This window comes from Ctenopharyngodon idella, chromosome 1, assembly GCF_019924925.1.
Source record: "Ctenopharyngodon idella isolate HZGC_01 chromosome 1, HZGC01, whole genome shotgun sequence".
Classification (NCBI taxonomy): Eukaryota; Metazoa; Chordata; class Actinopteri; order Cypriniformes; family Xenocyprididae; genus Ctenopharyngodon; species Ctenopharyngodon idella.
In genome coordinates, this window is record NC_067220.1 from 24,157,384 (window position 1) to 24,179,111 (window position 21,728).

General features: G+C 36.4%; 1 protein-coding gene across 1 annotated transcript in view; it reads right to left on the reverse strand.

Moving 5' to 3' along the window:
* dnajb14 (DnaJ heat shock protein family (Hsp40) member B14) overlaps window positions 1–17,740 on the reverse strand; it is an 86,443-nt gene extending 68,703 nt beyond the window's left edge. Inside the window, exon 1 of the mRNA XM_051897005.1 lies at window positions 17,488–17,740. Within this exon, the coding sequence (XP_051752965.1) occupies window positions 17,488–17,623 (136 nt within the window). The 5' untranslated portion in view covers window positions 17,624–17,740. The remainder of the gene's footprint in view (window positions 1–17,487) is intronic.
* Between the last annotated feature and the right edge of the window lie 3,988 nt (window positions 17,741–21,728).

Sequence of the window (21,728 nt, forward strand, 5' to 3'; positions counted from 1 at the left end):
CACAGACAGACCTGGCTACCAAAGGAAGACCGGCTGTGTCCCCACTGCACAGAGAATGAAGTGGAAACAGAACTACACTTTCTGACATCCTGCCCTATATGTGCACAAATTAGGGACACTTTCTATCCCCATTTCACAACTCCCCACAAAGACTTCCAACAGAAACCAAATATGGACAAACTCTCATACCTGCTAGGAGAAAGCCCAGCAAGCTCAAACCTGGCCGCCAGATATGTGAGGTCCTGTCACGACGAAAGAGACTCCAGCGGGACAGAACTACCAACACACTCACTATATGCCTAGAGACACTTCTATAAATATTATAAGATTGAACATTTTTATTGCAATTTTTTATTTTTTTATTTCTATTTTATTGCTAGATTTTTTTTTTCTCTTATTTTCTTTTCTTCATCATTATTACATATATTTATTTATTTTTATTGTACAGTGTTATTAATGCTTTGGCAATGTAAAGATTTCTTTTACCATGCTAATAAAGCTATTTGAATCTTGAATCTTGAGAGAGAGAGAGAGAGAGAGAGAGAGAGAGACTGATGGGGGAGGGGGGCAGGACAGAGAGAGAGAGAGAGAGACAGAGTGTGAAAAATCCACATTCAAACCAAAATATCTGACTTTCTGTTGGTCGGAGCTAATGACTGTAAATTAGAAAGTTGTCCGGCTTAATGAGAGTAATATGTGTACCGAGTTTGGTGACTATAGGTAAAAATAATCCCCCACTTTTGTCAAAAGGTGGCGCTACTGAGCCCCTCCACCACGCCCATTTCTAAGGCTTTGCCCATGTCTACTGGTCGACAATATTGATGTGTGTCGAGTTTCATGCAATTTGAAGCATGTTAAGAGCCTCAGAAACACTCAAGAATATTATTAAAGTTTGACATGTTGCCATGGCAACAATATTTAAGATATCACAAATACATTCACAGGTCTACATCTGCCATGTTTTGACATTATTGTGATGAAGTTTGAAGCAAATCGGGTAAAAAAAAGAGGGTGATCTCAAAGCATTTTGAAATTGACACTTCCTGCTGCCAGTTGGTGGCACTATAACTTTGACTCACAATAGTCACATCCATGTGATCAGCCTCCTACAACGAACACAGCTGAAGTTTCATAAAAATCAATCAATGTATGCATAAGTTATAACACACTTCCTGATTCCCTTTTCTCGCCATAAATTTGTTGCCTCGCCACGGCCAAACCGTTCGAGATATCAAAAATCCGCTGGCAATTTTACATCCTCAATGTCTTGCCTTCATGCTGACCGAGTTTGGTGGTGATCGGATTAATCGCCTAGGAGGAGTATATCAAATTCCAGAGCATGCGTTTTTCAAACAACCCGTAATAGCCGACTTCCTGTTGGGGTGGCATATAACTTAGAGCACGAAAGTTGTTAGGCCCGATGAGTTCTATATGTGTACCGAGTTTCATACTAATACGTGCAATTAATTGTGTATAGTGTTTTTTTATAGAAAATATGAGTCATTCCGTTTTCCTTTTTTGACATTACTTCAATCTATCACCATGGCAACATCGTTCGAGATATCCATTATCCATTCTCAATTTAACATCTTCAATATCATAGCATCATGGTAAAAAATGTTTGGTCTGAATCAAATAAACCCCCTAGAAGTAGTAGTTTAAAATTCAGAGCCTGTTTATTCAAAAAATCCACATTCAAACCAAAATAGCTGACTTCCTGTTGGTCTGAGGTAATGACTGTAAATTAGAAAGTTATTCGGCTTAATGAGAGCAACATGTGTGCCGAGTTTGGTGACTGTAGGTTAAACTAACCCCCCCACTTTTGTCAAAAGGTGACGCTATAAAGGCCCTGCTCCCCGCCCGTTTCTACGGTTTTGCCCATGTCTACTGTACGACACTGCTGGTGTGTGTGTTGAGTTTCATGCAATTTGAAGCATGCTAAGAGCCTCAAAAGCCTCCAAAACGAATATTAAAATTTTATGCGTTGCCATGACAACAGTGTTTAAAATATCAAAAATCCTGTCACAGGTCTTCATCTGCTGTGTATTGACATTATACTGATGAAGTTTGAAGCACATCAGGTAAAAATAACAGAGTGATCTCAAAGCATTTTGAAAGTTACACTTCCTGCTGCCAGTTGGTGGCGCTATAACTTTGACTCACAATAGTCACATCCATGTGATCAGACTCCTACAACCAACACACTGGTGAAGTTTCATAAAAATCAATCAATGTATGCAGACGTTATAACACACTTCCTGATTCACTTTTCTCACCATAAATTTGTTGCCTCGCCACGGCCAAACTGTTAGAGATATCAAAAATCTGCTGGCAATTTTTCATCAATGTCTTGACTTCATGCTGACCAAGTTTGGTGGTGATCGGATTAATCACCTAGGAGGAGTATATCAAATTCCAGAGCATGCATTTTTCAAACAAACCATAATAGCTGAGTTCCTGTTGAACTGGCGTATAACTTAGAGCACGAAAGTTGTTAGGCCCGATGAGGTCTATATGTGTACCGAGTTTCATACTAATACGTGCAAGCGCGTTTGATATATGGACCAAGTTTTCAGACCCCGTTCAAGAGGGCGCTGTCGAGCCCCCCTGCCACGCCCAGGTACCAGCTTCTGCCCGGCCCTGATGGCCGCGGATTCCGACATGTGTGCAAAGTTTCAAGAGTTTTCAAACATGTTAAGGGCCCCAAAAGTGCCAAAAACATAGAAAAAAATAATAAATAATAATAATAATAATAATAATAATAATCCTAAAGAAAACAATAGGGCCTTCAGCCTTTGGCTTTGGCCCTAATAATAATAATCCTTAGGAGAACAATAGGCCCCTGCGCCTTAGTGGCTTGGGCCCTAATAATAAACGGAGCAATTCCAATAGGGTCCTCACACCATCGGTGCTCAGGCACTAATAAACGGAGCAATTCCAATAGGGTCCTCACACCATCGGTGCTCGGGCCCTAATAATAATTCTTAGGGGATCAAGAGGGCCCTGCGCCATTAGTGGCTTGGGCGCTAATAATAAACGGAGCAATTCCAATAGGGTCCTCACACCATCGGTGCTCGGGCCAAGTCAAACCTGTTTTCAAGCACTCAAGTCACTCGCACATGTGCTGTTGTTCGCGGATTGCCTTCAACCAGCTTTAGTTTAGGCTATAGGTAGACATTGGTACCAAAACCTGGTAATGCCCAGTGGCTAAATTATTATATTAGCCTGCATTGTATAGATAAGCTCTGATGTTATTAATTCTGTCTCTGTACATTATTGGAGAATTTCTCTCCCTCTGAGGCTGCGTGTGAGATGGGGCAACTCACACTTTGCAGCCGTGCCTTGTTCACACACAGCTTTAGCTAACAATGGCAGGGGAAAACAGACCGTTTCTAAAGCGTAATTACGTTGTAGCCTACTAGAATTGATGCCGACCATGCTTATCATAAGTGCAACAAGTCATTTGCATGAGAAAGTAGAAACACGTGCAATTCAGACGAAACTTCTGGCTAAAATGTGGACATTAACTTTCTTCATTAAATTTTTTTTTTATTTATTTTTTTTTTTATATACTCATTAAATGTGTCTGTGGGTCCAACGTAGCCTCCATGACATCATCGCTCGTGGGCAGTGCACTCTTATGCAGTTATGAGCAGCAGGCTGTGTAATATGGGTGAACTCTTATTTTGTTATCACTTAGATTATGGCCATTTGACTTAAAGCAGTGTCTGTCAACAAACATTAAAAAAAAGCATGCCTCAGAACAGTTTTGAGAAGGTGCTTAAAAAGTTGGGCCATGTATTATTACTAGGAATTAAGTTACTACTAAGTTTATTTGACAAAGTCTAGATTTTTGATTACCTGTTTTGTGTATTTAATATTTAACATATACATTATTTTTTAGTGCACTGATTGGAGAGGCTTGTGTTGTTGAGGCTTGTGTTGGGGGGGGGAGAAAATCGGCCAAACATACCGGCCAAAAAAATAAATAAATAAAATAAAACGGCATCATATATCGGCCATCAGCTGCCCTGATTTCTAAATATCGCATCGGCCAGAGAAAAAAAACCATATCGGTCGACCTCTAGCCACTATCATTATAGTTGTTGTGTAGACTCTGCTATTCTTTTATATTTAGAATGTTTTTTTTTTTACTATATGTTTATCATTATAGTTATCATACTTAGTGTGAATGGGCCAAGAATACTCATACTCATACTCATCCTAACATCATTTATGTTGGCAAACAAAAAGTATTCATAAACGTAGCTACATGCTGCAATTTTTTGGGCAGAGCAAGTCAGAAATCAAGTGACAAGCTAAGCAAGCATGGCAGGAGCATCAGAACAGTAGAATAAAATGCTTATTTTTCAACATCAGCTTCTACTGTCATTTAATACTATTAAATTATTATATTCAAAATGATATTAAAGGAATATTATTAAAACTAATTTAATGATACAGACCAATACTAAAAACATTGCAATTATGGAAACAATGACAATATTATCTCCCTTTTGGGCAAAATGTCATTCAGAGTAACAAACCATGGTCATTCAGTGTAACAGAAATATTCATGTAAAAAATTCAACAATATACTTATTTTGACCTGTAAATTCTTATTAAAGAATGTGTGATCATACTAAATTTTATTATATTTTAAATGACTTTCACTTCCTTACAAAAACTTCTTGTTGACAAATGTGTTAAACCTAGTGGTTTGAAGGATAGTGGCAAAGTATGAAGATTTAAAAATTACAATTAATTAGTATTTGAGGGCTGCACTGTGATCCTTAAATAGAGTCTTTTGATATGTCATCACATCATTCTTGTATAAATATGCCTAACATTTTTTTGGTATATAAATAATGTTACACTGAATGACATTGTAGTGGGTGTTTTCTTTAAATCATGGTAAATAAAAAAATAAATAAATTTAAAAAAAAATAAAAAAAGTATTATAGTCATTATTTTTTTCGTCTTTGACACACACACACACATAAATATACATATACAGGTGCATCTCAATAAATTAGAATATCATGAAAAAGTGAAAGAGTTTTTTTTTTTTTCTGTAATTTAATTCAAAAAGTAAAACTTAAATATATTCTAGATTTATTAGACAAAGTCAAATATTTCCAGACTTTTTTGTTTTCATTTTGATGATTACAGCTTGCTGCTCATCAAAATCAAAAAATCTGTATCTCAAATTATTAGAATATTTAATTTCAAGTTCTATTAAATTACCATTCTCAGGGTATAAATACTGGGTTTAGGTCAGTAATCCCAACAGCAGTCATGGGGAAGTCTGCTGACTTGACAGTTGTCCAGAAGACGATAATGAAGACCCTCTACAATGAGGGTAAGCCACAGAGGGTCATTGCTGAAAGAGCTGGCTGTTCGCAGAGTGCTGTGCCAAAGCATATTCATGGAAAGTTGACTGAAAGGAAAAAGTGTGGTAGGAAAAGGTGTACAAGTGAAAGGAATGACCACAGGCTTGAGAAGATTGTAAGACAAAGCCAATTTAAGAACTTAGGAGAGCTTCAGAAGGAATGGACTGAAGCTGGAGTCAGTGCATTAAGAGCCACCGCACACAGACGTCTTCAGGAAATGGGCTACAACTGTCACATTCCACGTACCAAGCCACTTCTGAACCAAAGACAACGTCAGAAGCTTCTTACCTGGGCTAAGGAGAAAAAGAACTGGACTGTTGCTCAGTGGTCCAAAGTAGGGCTGGGCGATACAGCTAAAAAAAATTATCACAATATAATGTTTCATATTGTTCGGTATCAATAATTATTGAAAAAAATTTACTTTTTTCATAAAAAGGACAGTAGAAAAAAAAAGTTTGAATTTAACCAATGCATTTTTAATTAAAGCAAACAACAAGATGAACTTTGAAGTAGATCAACTGTAAGACGTAAGGAAACCATGAAACTGCCACACTGACAAGCTGATATGTCCTTTTTTATTCACAATCTCCTCGTTGCCGGCAGGTACAGCACTCATTTTCATGTGTTTGTGTGTTCTGATCTCATGTGGCGATTGCACAACTGAACTCCACAGCAGCTTGTTTTCGTGTCACTCCTAGCGCGTCTGTTTGGGACTGAGCGAACTTGAGAGTTGTTCATGCAACCGAACTTCATGTCTGTTTACATTTTAACGCATTTAAGTGAAACTATCGAGAGTAATATCGAACATTTTTTCTATCGTTATCGATTAAGACGTACCGTCAATAAATATCGATACTGTTTTATCGCCCAGGCCTAGTCCAAAGTCCTCTTTTCAGATGAAAGTAAATTTTGCATTTCATTTGGAAATCAAGGTCCCAGAGTCTGGAGGAAGAGTGGAGAGGCACAGAAACCATGTTGCTTGAAGTCCAGCGTGAAGTTTCCACAGTCAGTAATGATTTGGGCTGCCATGTCATCGGCTGGTGTTGGTCCACTGTGTTTTCTGAAGTCCAAAGTCAACGCAGCCATCTACCAGGAAATTTTAGAGCACTTCATGCTTCCTTCTGCTGACAAGCTTTATGGAGATGCTGATTTCATTTTCCAGCAGGATTTGGCACCTGTCCACACTGCCAAAGGTACCAAAAGCTGGTTCAATGACCATGGTGTTACTGTGCTTGATTGGCCAGCAAACTCGCCTGACCTGAACCCCATAAAGAATCTATAGGGTATTGTCAAGAGGAAGATGAGACACCAGACCCAATAATGCAGATAACCTGAAGGCCGCTATCAAAGCAACCTGGGCTTCCATGACACCTAAGCAGTGCCACAGGCTGATTGCCTCCATGCCACGCCGCATTGATGCAGTTATTCATGCAAAAGGAGGCCCAACCAAGTATTGAGTGCATAGAAATTAACATACTTTTCAGAAGCCTGACATTTCTGTTTAAAATATCCTTTTTTTACTGATCTTATGAAGTATTCTAATTTATTAAGAATTGGTGGTTTTTTGTTAAATGTGAGCCAAAATCATCACAATTAAAAGAACCAAAGACTTAAAGTACTTCAGTCTGTGTGCATTGAATTTATTTAATACACGAGTTCCACAATTTGAGTTGAATTACTGAAATAAATGAACTTTTTCACAACATTCTAATTTATTGAGATGTATTATATATATATATATACACACACACACACACATTCTATTGCCAAGGTGTGTGTCGAGGGTTGATATATATTTATCTTTTGATATCATATACTCATAGTTCATATATCCTATTCAGACATCTAGTCAACATTTGCCCTGAAGATGTACTCAATGACATGTATTTTTTTCTTAACATTCTAATATCTCTATTGATTTCTAACATCCAACATTTTTGTTGCCACATCTCCAAAAGTTGAGACATACTATCTTATATCATATGTTGATTCTTCTTAGCCCTGTATGCAAGGTCTAGTATCTTGTCTCATATAAAATGTGTTTGCATGCATGTTTGCATATATAGATATATATATATATATATATATATATATATATATATATATATATATTAATAATCAATATTAAAAAGTAGCATTAAAAAGTTTATTTTAACTAATAGTCTAATTTTCTACCACATACAATTGAATGCACCTAGCTAACAACTTGCTTTGTTCTGGTTTCACCTCAGTCCAGTCTAAACTAACTGATTTTATAGGTAATTTACTACATATTGTCATATAAATAACCTGAAAATACTGTGGATTATTAAGGTTAAATCTTACCACCCACTCTTGCTAAATGGGGTAAGCACACTTACGTTCTCATTTCTGAGGTGTTCTGAGTACATTATATGTTATATACCGATTCAGACAGTGATGTCTCGTGAGTTCAGTGTTGAACTCGTACAACAACATAACTCGCTGCTTCACTACCATAGTACAATGCATCGTTGAACAAATCAACTAGCTAGTCACGCCTGTTTCTCGAAACTATTGTCGCAAACCTGTCATTCAGCCACATTGGTGAATGTCACGCAGGTGGTGGAGAAATAACTTCTTTAAATGAATCCGTTTGAGATCGAATTAATGCTAGATTTTTTGCTATAAATTACTGACATGGAATCTGAGGACTAATTCTCATTTTTCACAATTATTTTGCTTTATTTCCAGATTCAATCATAGGCTTGTTATTACGTACCAGAGCACGTACGCACATGGCACTCTTCAAAAACAGTGCTTAAAATCTCTTGACAAACTAAAATACATAAATGACATTTGTATATATTCTAAATAAAATATATACATTACACTTAATATCAGCTTGGTTATTTTGCTCAAGATAATGATTAAGTCAACGTCATAAAAACAAGAAACTATGCTTATAACCACAGTTCGAGAGCTGTTGCTCCAACCACACAAGCTTGTGATGCAGTTTGCGAACGTTTGTTTGAACTATGGTTTCGGAAAACACCAAACCATTGAACTATGTTAGTAACGATGGAACTTGTGATGTTAGTTGGCTAACGACGCTTTTGGGAAACACACCCCAGATCAGTTGTTTTAACCATTCATTAAAATGAATCAATTCAAATGAGTCATGGACGCGTTGTGTGCAAATCCCGGCTGTTGAAGTCGCAAAAGATTTGTCAACACAGAAAACACTTCATCACTGGCTCTCTGCTTGTTCTCTCCATCAGTTAAAGGGGTGGTTCATTGCGATTTCACTTTTTTAACTTTAGTTAGTGTGTGATGTTGCTGTTAGAGCATAAACAATGTCTGCAAAGTTAGGACGCTCAAAGTTCAATGCAAAGGGAAATATTTTCTTTTAAAGAATTCTCTGTTTAAGGACTACAACAAAGGGCTGGTAGGGACAACAACTGGCTTCTTTCCAGGTTTGATGACATCACTAACCCTAAAATTCACATAAACCCAGCATGCAACAATGGGGTGAGGCCATGTTATTGCAATACAGTACGCAACACAAATGCAATAGTATGTCATAAAAGCAAGATGACAACTTGACAAATTATAACCATAATTAAACTAAACTATACCTGTTCTATCTTCATGCAGCATCTATTCTCTGGCTCTGTAGCAGGGCTGGGTAAACAATATCAATTTCTCGATTTTAATCGATTCTCATTTTTACGAAGCAATATCGATTCTTAAATCCCAAGAATCGATTAGTCTAGTCTGTTTTCAGTTGATGAATGAACAGAACATGTAGCGCGCCACCCATTCAATAAATCGCAATAATCTTTGTGCTTTGTTACTTTTGATATGACGCAAAGTCTCAAATGACGTCCATCTTATTATTAGAATCAAAAAATAAATACCGTTTTGGCACTGTTTGATGTGACGTGACAGATCGCTGTAGCGCCTCAGTTACAGAGAAGCGGCAGCGCGCACATGTGAACATCCTCTCCTCCGCATTAATACCAGTTACAGCGCAAAATAAACATGACTAAACATCTGAAGGTATGTTAAAATATACAGTACAACTTACTGAAATCAGTATCATGTCTCGTGTAATACCTCAATCAGTGTTTCAACCGCGGAAAGACGTCAATAAAACAGCTTGTAAACAATGTCACGTAACGTCACATTTACCTCAGAAAAACATATTCAGTGACCATAAACTCATTAGTCAGCTAGAAAAATGAACTATAGAGAGCAGCATTCTGATAAATATAGCTATGCACCGTTACATATTCCTTATAATTTTCTTCAATATTGAATGCATGTTTGAATATGACAGCCACGATTTAAATGTTTATATTTAAAAAAAAAAAAAAAAAAAAAAAGGGAGTAGAAATATAATTATGTAATTCTAAGCTTTATTTATTATAAAAAAACATAATTGAGTTTAATTTAAGTGTTTGTATATAAATAAGTAAATTTTAACCTTCAATATTATAGTAAAGTAGTAGCCTACCAACTGACTCCCATGTGTAGTTTACAGCATTAGTTGAGAGATTTTTTTAGAAAATTTGCCATGTACTGTAACTGATATACTACATCTAAAATAATCAATATCAAATCGAAATCGTAATCGAATCGAAAGCATGTGAATAGAAATCGAATCGAATTGTGAAAATTGTGTCAATACCCAGCCCTACTCTGTAGGCATCTTACAACAGTTCCCACACGAGCGATTTATAGATTATCATGACAGAATATGCAATCAATAACTTTAAGATAGTTAACTCCACATCAGCTACATAAATTCATAGACTAACCATTCAGAAACATCCTGTTGCATTCTACATGTTGTCACTTCTTCTTGAGTCTCTCCATCATTGTCCAACTCCAGTTTGATCATAAAAAGCTGAACAGTTTCTGATATTTTCAGTGAGTCTGAGGTAATTGCCGCTGCTAACAGGAGCTCTTGAATCTCCGCCCTCTTAGGAGTAGCAGCTCATTTGCATTTAAAGGGACACAAAAATGGAGCGTTTTTGCTCACCCTCAAAAAGTGACAAATTTAAGTGATAAACTATCTGTGGGGTACTTTGAACTAAAACTTCACATACACACTCTGGGGACATCAGAGACTTATTTTACATCTTGTAAAAGTGGCATTATATGACCCCTTTAACATGCACCCTATCACAAGCGCAGGAGTCATCTGCATTACTTATAAAATAAAAAAACAATAAATATATTGTTTTTTTGGCGCACAAAAAGTATTCTCGTCGCTTTATAATATTAAGGTAGAACTACTGAACTCGCATGAACTGTTTTAAATATGTTTTTAGTACCTGACCATGAGGGTGAGTACCATGAGGGTGAGTAATAAATGACATTATTTTTTGATTTTTGGATGAACTAACCCTTTAAAAATACTAAAGTTATTTATTCAAGAGCAGTGAGTGATTTTATCTTTGTCTTTTGTGGTTTGATTAACAATAATGACTGCAGCAGATTTATTAGGCTGCAGTCACTTTAAGAGCTGCACGGATCCAATATACTGTTACACATGCGTTTTCTTTCTCAACTGTTTACATTCACTTAAGATATAACCAACTGTGTTTACAAGGACACTTACCAAAAAATTTGACATATTTGTGTGTAGGCTATTTGACCGTTTAGGCACGTATCTGAAGCCCACAGTATACTTCCCTTAAGCTGGGCATACACAACAAGATATTCGGGCCAATTTTGGACTGATTTCTCCCCCTTCCGACAATCCCAGGTAAAGTCCTAATTATCTTGATGGTTCTACAGATTATCTTCTCAGATTTTCTTGTGGTGTGAGTTGTGTTAAGAGTGACTGAATCTGTTTGAAGAACGTTGGAGCCTCCCCAATCTCGAATCATAAATATTCAACATGTTGAACATTTACAATCAGAAATCCTGTTGTGTGGGGGGAATGCAGAGGACAAACGCGTGCACACCCTGGAGATTATCACGTGAAACGAAACAATACTCAATCAGAAAGCGAGCTGACAGAAGACTCATCATGTAAAGTCCATGTTCACAGTCTCCACGACTTCATCTAAATATTTTTATTTTTTCATCCACTAATTTTCTGTAAAAAGCTGTCCATACACTATAGGCACCATTTCTTCTTGCAGATTGTCCACCATGTTTGTTTACTTTAAAGTCACGTTTGATGCCAGAGATTTTTCGATATTTCCCTTCTTCACAGGCAGGACTTTGGTTGTTTGTGAACAGTTAAATCTATGATTTCTTGTTGTCATGTTTGTGGTCTCTCAAATTTTGAAAATCTTATAAGACTTTAGTTTTTTTAGTGTGGCCCCAGAATTATGCGTGTTCCGCCCCTGTCTCAGAGCTCAAGCACAGAAAGCCACCTAGGGAACAGTATCTCCTTCGCAGCTTAAAGTGCCCCTATTATGCCTTTTTTAAGGTTCCTAATATTGTTTCGGGAGTCTCCTACAACAGGTTTACATGCATGCAAGGTCAAAAAACACTTTCGTTTTCTCATAATATACATTTAATTTCACCTCAGTTCTCAATGATTCGAAAACAATTTGTTAGAAGCAGTTTGAAGAAACAGTCTTTCTAAACCCCTCCTTTCCATGAGCCTACACTGCTCTGATTGTTCAGATGGCCCAATCCTTTGTGATTGGTCTACTGCGCGGACTGCGTGCTGGAAACAAAATGGCCATTGTCATAACTGAATGACAGCTATCAATTCGCAAGACATTGTATACAATGTATGGCCAGAAAAGATGGCATTGATTTTACCGTATCAATTTGAGCCCTATTACCTATCATTGTTTGACATTACAATAGGTGTGTATACTCTTTACAGAGAGAATACTTTAACTAGTTAGCGTGGACTAGCATCTTAACATCCTATTACAATACAGATATAGCTCCACTCTATTATAATAATAAAAACGCAGAGGAAAAAACAGTTATGTAAGCGAACCAGGCCCACAGCTATGTTGTAAACTCCCACGTTAGCCGAGCACAAACATGAATAGCTGACAGCATGGGCCCAGGCAACTCCCTCAGCTACAAAGCGCATTGGTTCACTTTACAACCAAGCAATGAAAATTATGGATAGAAAACCGATTTGCTTTCATCACTGCCACATTCTTAAGAAATATAATTTATTAAGTTTTGAAAGCTTCAGCAATTTATGTTTTCTCAAATTGTTATTTAAGTGTATCAATAATTTGGCTCCTGAACCTCTGAGTACATTTATTCAGAGACCAAACAGCAGTAGAGTGACAAGAGGCTCCTTAAACCAAAACTGTAAAATTTGTCAAGAGTTGTCAAAAGTACCAACTACAGTAGCCATGTTACATACTACATGAAAGGTAATTTTCCAAAAAACCCATAATAGGGGCACTTTAACAACACTGGTTAAAGCACGGTCAAGCACGTCCCGCAGTTTAGCAACAGTAGACTGCATTTTACAACACTCACTTATTCGGCTGATTTTGATGTTAAGTTTGGCTTAGGGAGGAACGAAAGCACACCACTGTGAAGGAAAGGAAGGTATGCTGGACAGAATGTGGCAGCGGCACAATAACCATTTTACGTTGATTATCTTGTTTTCATAATCGAAATCAAAAAATAAATTACGATTTATCGCACAGCCCTACTTAATAGTATGATCTATTTAACTCCACGTCATACTAACAAGAAACAATGTTTCTAAGATCGATAGCTGTAGTTCCCATCACACAACTTTGCAATGTTGTTTGATAATGTTCTTCAGGAACAATCGTTGTACTGTATTGGTAAAGACGGAACTAGAGACCATAATTTGCTAATGATGCTTTTGGGAAATGCACCCTAGATCAACACAAGATCAAAAGTAAGCCAAGTTGGGAATGAAATGTAAAAAATGTGATGATACCAGCACTGACCATTGTGTTCACATGCTCAACCGATATGCCTGTGATTGGCTACACTGATCAATGCTTCAAAACCATGCTGTAAATAGTAGGGGTGGGAATCTTTTGGAATCTCACGATTCAATTCATATCGATTCTTGGGGTCTCAACTCTTGATATGGACTATATGTATAGATTTGATTTTAGATTTGATTCTGAACTTTGAATTTTATTTGAACTCAAAATGAAACTGGAAAAAAAAAAATAAAGGAAATGAAATGATTCATTTAATTTAAAGGATTAGTTCAACCAACGTGCAGTGCAATATTTATATATTATAAATCAATCAATTTATAATATCTAAATATTTTATATTAAAGCTGCTGTCCGTAACTTTTTTTGTGTGTGTGTGTTCAAAATTTACAAAAATGTATACAATGAGCGAGTACATCACGAATCCATTTTCCTAACCTTGTTTTTGTCTTATCCTGATTCACTACAGTACACCAATAATAAGTCTTTATATTGGGACTATTTTAGACCGGTCGGGTCAGCACAGTACCTCCATGACTCGTCAGACATAAACAGAGAGAAGTAGCTCCAGCTACAATGTTCTTCTGCAAGACGCATGCAGTTATCAACCGGTAGAGCGCCAAAAGTTACAGAGCTTTAAACTATTTTATTCATAATATTACATTTCGTGCCTTTTAACTTTGTAGGATATTGGTAATACTAGTTATATTGTTTATATTTGTTCCCCTGGTACAGTTTTGCCATGTCTGCTTATTATATTGTGGTTTAAGGGGCTTGTTTTGCTTTATTTTGATATCTGGCAATCCTGGACTCTGGAGCTTTAATGAAGAGAGGGAAGAATTCATGAAGAGAGCAGAAGAGCAGCAGCACGAGAACTGAACAGCAGCTACTGTTAGTGCCAATCAGTTGTGAGTTATTTAATAAAGTAGTTTAAATTATACACACCTTGTAACTGCATTATTTTACTCTAAGCCTCAGCCTTTCATATCCCTCACATGGTGTGAACGTGCGCATCTTTTGCATCATTAAAATGTGATCGTTTTATGTGAGCGTCAAGTTGACAGACGTCTAGAATCAAAGGAAGTGATTATCAGCTGGATCTGAGAAATATATAAGCGCCATTTCATTCACTTATACAGGCAGATATTGTTCCTTAACACAGAAAACAGTTTGCTCAACAACGTTGAATGCGCTTCTTTTGTCTAAAAATTACCTGTACACGGCAAGATCGCAAGAAAAGCTTGATGTGTGCTGGTAAATGTACATTATTTAAAGCTATTTTCTATTGGTTAAGATATTGATATGAACTGTTGTTGTCAAGTAGCCTAAACTTCATTCATAATGCTTCCCCCGTTGCAAGCATGAACGCTCTGTAAACTCTCCGGGTGCTGCACTGCTCTCGCAGTTGACTTTCGTTGACTTTTTTTGAACAATCATTGATTTGCGAACATAGCCCTTCGAGGAAGGCTTTAAGACCAAGCAGGAGGCAGCAGACCCTACTAATTCTCTGTAAGGGCTGGTTCACACAACACGTTTTTGCTTTAAAAAACGCAAGATGAGGGCAGTGGAATGGGGGGAAATGCAAGGTTTTGAAACACGTTCTTTAAAGGGTACATAACAACACACAGTTTCCGCCAATCTCATGTTAATCTTGAGTACCTACAGAGTAGTATTGCATCCTTCATATCTCAGAAAAGTCTTTAGTTTTGTTTATCATATTTATAAAATATGGATACGCTGTACCGACTCTTTCCGAAAAAAGCTGAGCTCCTGGAGGCGTGCCGCTGGCAGAGCTAGAGTCACGAGCATGCACAGCTTTTGCGTAGTGATCGTCTGCAAGCTGCGACATCATTATAAATAAAAAGGAAACAAAAACATTCGTGTTGTTTACATTATATGCACTTGCGTGCCAATTGCAAACAAAACACAGACATTTGATGCAGTTTTACTCACCGCCTGCAGTTCTGACTCATGACCGGGATCTATAACTGGGATCTGCAAATCCAGCGTCGAACTGGAACTTGTTTACAAAACATTTGTCACCGAAATTCCGGGAGCAAACAAACATACGTGCACAACTACGTTGCTACCCCGGAAAAACAGACTGCATCCACTATTCCCTTAATGCTGGGTTCTTTGGGAAGCTGAAAAAGGTTATCTTTCCCTCACAACCAAAAACACACTTCTTTGGTGACACTGTTCAAAATTTTTTCGGCCTCCATAACACGAACAAAGCGTGTTGATGGGTGTGCTCTTGCTCTCGCTCTGGGTGATGTGTGCGCATGCTTATCAGGGAGAAGTGCCCATACAAGAAATTCCGCCCTTTATGATGTGATACAGGGCCATACTCAAGAAAACTTATCAGAATCCGGAAGGAGTGTATTTGGCACAGAAATACTCCGTTCATATGTCAAACTCGTGTTTTGAAATTTTGGCCATGTTTAGCATAAGAATGCAACTCTTTAACAGTAGCATTAGACCCCCCCCCCTTTAAAAGTTGAACTTATTTTAACTTGAGGGCTGCGTTTTTAGAACGCTGTCATTCATCAGACGCTGCAGAAGACATGAGCGCAATGGTCCAATACGTCTGTAAAAGTATTGCAGTGGAATGGAAAAACGTGTTCTGTGTGAACGGCCCCTAACTCTCTACGGTTGCAACATTTGGGTTCTAATTTTGAAATGCCGCTGTTTTTAAAAAAAAAAAAAATGCTTTATTGACTGATGTTTAGACATTAAATTGTTAGGCTTTCAAATTATATGTACCTTGGGAAAAAAATAAATAAAATAAGGGAGGTTGATGGCCTATTTAAAATGCATCTCCCACACTTTTCAGATAGTACTCACATCCCTGGTTTTAAAGGGTTAGTTGAAAAATGAAAATTCGTACTCATAAGACTTTCGTTCATCTTCGGAATGCAAATGAAGATCTTTTTGATGAAATCTGAGAGCTGTCTGTCGCTCCATTGACAGCCGACACAATTGCCAACTTGACTCTTCAAAAAGTTCATAAAGAGATCTGAAAACTGATCCATATGAATTGAGTGGTTTAGTCCAAATTTTCTAAAGAGACTCAATTCCTTTCTAAGATGAACAGATTTAATTTAGGCTTTTACTCGCATATAAACACTGATCAGCGAACAAAAACAAAAAAGCTCAACCAAACCTGAATGATGCACGAAAAACAAAGATCTTGCAAATGCGAACACACGAGAATGAACCTGATTGGTTACGCAGCACATTTGAGCTTCTGGAAGATTTTGACTTTTTTATTTTTTTGGCCTTTGTGCAAGTTCATTTTAATAGAAAACTGATATAGAATATCTGATATTTTATTTTGATCATATCTCGTGAATGGAATATAACTGTAATGTAAATGTAAAATGTTCATATCACATGTTATTGCAAGTTGTTGTAAGGCCTGTTATGTTTTCATGCCATTCCATTGTTTTATTTAATAGCCTATTTAATAAGTAGCCTCTTGTCTTTCCAATCAAACAAAGGATATTTGGATACAAGGATATATAAATGTTTTGACTTTTTATTTAATTTTTGTACACATATTTGCATGGGTCATCGGTGTAGCTCTATATAATAATTCTTTTTATAGTTAAGTTGTGCATAAATTGTTTAAGCAAAACAATGGTTTATGTTCGAAAATAATTTTAGTATTTAATTCAGGCAACAACAAAAAACTTTATACTCATACTCAACTGCAGACACTGAAGTGACATACACTATGTGGCACAGTACAAATATTTTGAGTATCCCTTATTTTCCTATAAAGAACCAAGATTGTCCCTTATCTTCCTTTGAAGTTGGCAACCCTACACGTCCTGATTACTTTATTATTATTTGTCATTTTTCATCATTAAACACAATAAACAACAAATGACCTATTCCTATTCCTCTGTCTGTGTGTGTGTGTGTGTGTGTGTGTGTGTTATTTAATGATACTTCGATGCGTGTTTGTGTTCCGACCCTCTGCTAACCTATGTGTATTAATGACGTATTTATGGAATTGTATACATATGTTAACTGATAGTCTATTATTATGTTTATGTTCTCCATATGCTGTGTATTAATAGCGTTTAAGTATATTTCTTGATTTTGTAAATAACATTTAAAAAAGATAAACAGATCTTCGGCTAGCTTCTATCTGCTAGACTATAGGTCATGTGCCGTTTGTAAATAAGACATTCATAATTTACCTTTTGCTTTCTTGGTTGGATACAGTTTTTCTGCTTTGTAGAGGAATTTCAAAGCCTTGTCTTTATTGCCATCTTCGAGGGCTTTAGCAGCGATATTTAAACATTTTTCAGCTTCATCCCGGTTTCCTTCCATCATTTCATCAGCTGACAAACAGCAGTTTGCGATTCAGAACAACACTTTCGCTTTCTTCTTCTTCTTCTTCTTCTTCTTCTTCTCCTCCTCCTCCTTCTTCTTCTCCTCCTCCTTCTTCTTCTTCTTCTTCAACGGTGGCTGGAAACCAGAGTAATAGGCGCATTACCGCCACCTTTTGCTCCGGACTGTAGAATAGTGATGGCCGAATTCGAAACACTGCTTCATGAAGCTCCGAAGCTTTATGAATCTTTTGTTTCGAATCAGTGATTCGGAGCGTGTATCAAACGACCAAGGTCACGTGATTTCAGTAAACGAGGCTTTAATACTTCATCACTGTTTCGAAACGTTTCAAAACAGTTCGAAATTCCAAATAAATAACAAAAAATAATATTCTCAAAAGCTTTATATTTATTCACTATTAATGACAGTTATATAGATAATAGATATACAGGGTTTTAGGGCTTCTTTAAAACTAATTACAACAGCAATCTTCTGTGAGCCATGTGCTTGAAGATGTTTGACTTCACTGTGATCCACTGGGATGTCCCTCTCAACACACATTAAAACGCACACATTACATTCTGCATGATAAAATATAAAGAAGCACAGTTTTTTTGTACTTATTCAAACAACAAGATATTTATTTACCGTTGCAAGACGTTCAGCTGCTCTGCTGTGGAACTTCAGTTCGCTGCACTCAGGGGGCGGAGTTAAGAGGTTTGACTGACAGTTTGAGCGGATCCAAAAAGATTTTGTCACAAGCTCTTTTTAATACCTTTAATTGGCTAAATATATTTGTAAATCAGACAGACAGACGTAAAGGGTGACCAATAGCATTGATTTATTGAAGAAAATAAATAAATAAAATAAAACACCTCCAAAAAAAAGGGCACTTTGGAGTGTAAGGACAAAAAGGGCATGTGCTCTGCACAGGTTGAGCCCTACCTGTGCACGTGCCTGCTTTACCCTATGGTTTTACCTGATCTCTGATCAGTTTTATACATTTGTAGATGTTTTAATTAGACATTAGAATAATTAAAATGAATAATGGTAGTTATTAATCTCTTATTTGCCTGTTTAGCTTGAGCCATGGAACAGAGAAGCCCTGAAAATTGATAAAAGAACACATATTATACAGACACTCTATATTTAATCTTATTAGATGATTAGTTAATTGCATAGATTTTACTTTCAATAAAACTTTTGCAATACATTTGTAAAAGGTGTTTTTATGCATGTTTGGCCTGAGTTTTGTTGCATTTACACTGTTCTGACCACTAGGGGTCACCGTGGAGACGGGTGTCAGATTGTTTCGAAGCCTCGACACATTTGCTTCAACTGCTTCAGTGTTTCGCGAAGCCTCGATCTGCCCATCACTAATGGTACCGTGGCTGCAAGCTGGTTAAGGCCACCCACCCACCCACCCAACCTTCACCTTGCCCCGCCTCTCTCCTCCTCATTAGCATTTAAAGCTACAGACACAGAAATGGCACGTCCTAAGGAAAGCTCATTGTGGGACTGGCTCGTAGTGGCTGAAATTCTGCACCAAGGCTGCATTTTGGGAAAGAGACTTAAGATACAGTACTAGGGACCACTTAGGTCCTATATAAAAGCATCCAAAAAGCAGCATGTCATGGGACCTTTAAGAAAATCACACATTTTCAGAGAGAGATCAGATGTTCCTCTGTGTTGCTCCCATGAAAAAATGTATCTTGAGTGAATATTTAATTTTACTCATCTTATTTCAAAGTATGATATTACTTTAAACTTCAAATAAAAAAGTGGTCATATGTTGTCATACTATTTTGCTGTGCCTGAACTCTGCATCTGACATTCTGTATCTATGATCTAGAAAGGCACAAGTTGAAAATATACAAAAATATATAATATCGGTTATCTACTCAAAAATATATGTACAATTTTAGAAATATCTGTGTCACACTGATGACATTAACAGGAAGGATGCCCCTTGACCCCCAATGATTTAAAGTGACCCTACAAACAACATTTTTTCAACTGAGTGAATCCACACATGCCAGGGTCTTTCAGAAGATGTGACTCCACAGGGTCAGTCGGTCCCCTGCGATTGTTTAATTTCCATTAAAAACCAAAGATTAGGCCAAATCCCTACCAGGCATGTCCGCAACAGACTCTGTGGTAGAAAATGTCCTTGCTGTTAAAACCTAGTATATCTGTTAAATATGTTTCTTTGTGTTTTAAAAACCATACATTTAAACTTGCATTTTTATTTATTTATTTATTTTTAGTTGACGCATGTCTCATAGATTTATATGATTTTGCTTTTCTTATTTCTATAAAGTTTCAATTCCTAGTAAATATACAACAAAAGAATAATGTTGACAAATTTGCTGCAGTGTTTTTAACAATTAGATATTACACAGTTCCTCACACAATGAAACCATTAAGGATAGCCAAAGGCTCATGACAATGGGTGAAAACACTACATATGTAAGACAGTTTTACCAAAAATCAAATACTGTATTACATTTTTTAAAGATAATCTTGCTTTAAAGTATGAATAAAAAGTTAAAAGCAAACATATATTCATACCCGTTTGTTCTGACACAATGCCATTCATTGTTTTATAAAATGTGCTTTTATTATTTCTACAAGGGTTCATACTACTTTTATCAGCCTAATAAATATGAAGTTAATACATGATGAAACAAGAATATTACGCTACCAAATACTTTTGACACAATGTTTTTAAGATTTTTTGTTTGTTTGTTTGTTTTTAAATACGACTAAACCAGATTATTTTTTTCTTTTGACAGACTGTTAGACAAAAATTATTTTCCCGTGGTGTTGGAATAGGACTTATTTAAAAGTTTCAGACATGCTACAATCATGCGATACAAAGATCTTGCTGAAGCTTCATAATAAACAAAGAAAAGAATAGGTCATTTTCACTTGTGAACATGTATTATACACACTTTCAACATGTATTATACGATATTTGTACGTTAGTACCCATTATTCACACCATTTGAAAGGTTTCAGTAAAGCTTTAGATCAGAAGCTGAAAGCTATGATTTCATTCAGTTTGAGGAGGGTAATCAAAGTTACACACTGTAGTAAACCTATAGATACATCTCATGATCTTTGTACAAATTATGAGAGCACAATAAATTCTCACATCTAAATTCAAGAGGCCTAGTAACTAAGAAAGCAGTGACATCATGTAAGAAAAGTGTTATACTGCATACAGAAGTCCATTCTTGATCTACTGTGAAAGGCATTTTTACCCCCTTCACTAGTCTTAGTCACATTATAAAGACTATCAAGATCACTGGTAGCATTTTATTTGTCGGTCTGTATATGTTTTTAGCCGAATACTCCTCTCTGGTTGCTTTCAGTGTAGGTTTTTGCAAATCATCACATGTGTGATGAACACAGATCATTCATTTAAACATCTTTTTAGATGTATGACTGAACTTTTGACAAAACCAATTCTGTTTAATGAATCATTTCTTTCAACATCACAGCATGACGTTAAAGAATATGTGTATTATAGTATACAGTTTTGTTAGAGTCTATGCCACGCTGTTGTAATGCAAGCTCATTTGAGAGCTATAACATTGCATACCCTTGTAAAGAAGAAATTCAAACAATCATTATACAGGTATTATACGTACACAATTTACTATGTGTGTACGACATATAAGATACATTTAGCTATAATGTAAACATAATACAGAAATCCTCTCTTCTGATCTATTGCAAAAGATTGTAATTTGTAAATGCAATTTTTCCACTAGCAGATGACACTGTTTACAATTTTTATTAGTTTGTATATATGTACAGTTTTAGATAAAGACTGCTCTCTGAGTTTGGTCAAACATGCAGCTACTCCCAGGAAATAATGAAAACATGAACAAATGATACTCCTACTACATGAGTGTTTAAACTAAAACTGTAATGTTCTTTTAGGCCATCTTTCTGGTCTGTTTATGAAGCCGTCACAAGACACATAATGCATCAAAAGTGAGTCTTGCTGTTTTTCTGTTACATTACAGAATTCCTGGGATTTTATTAACAGTTCACAGACGTATCCATTGTAATTTCGTTTAATTCTAATTTTATTTTA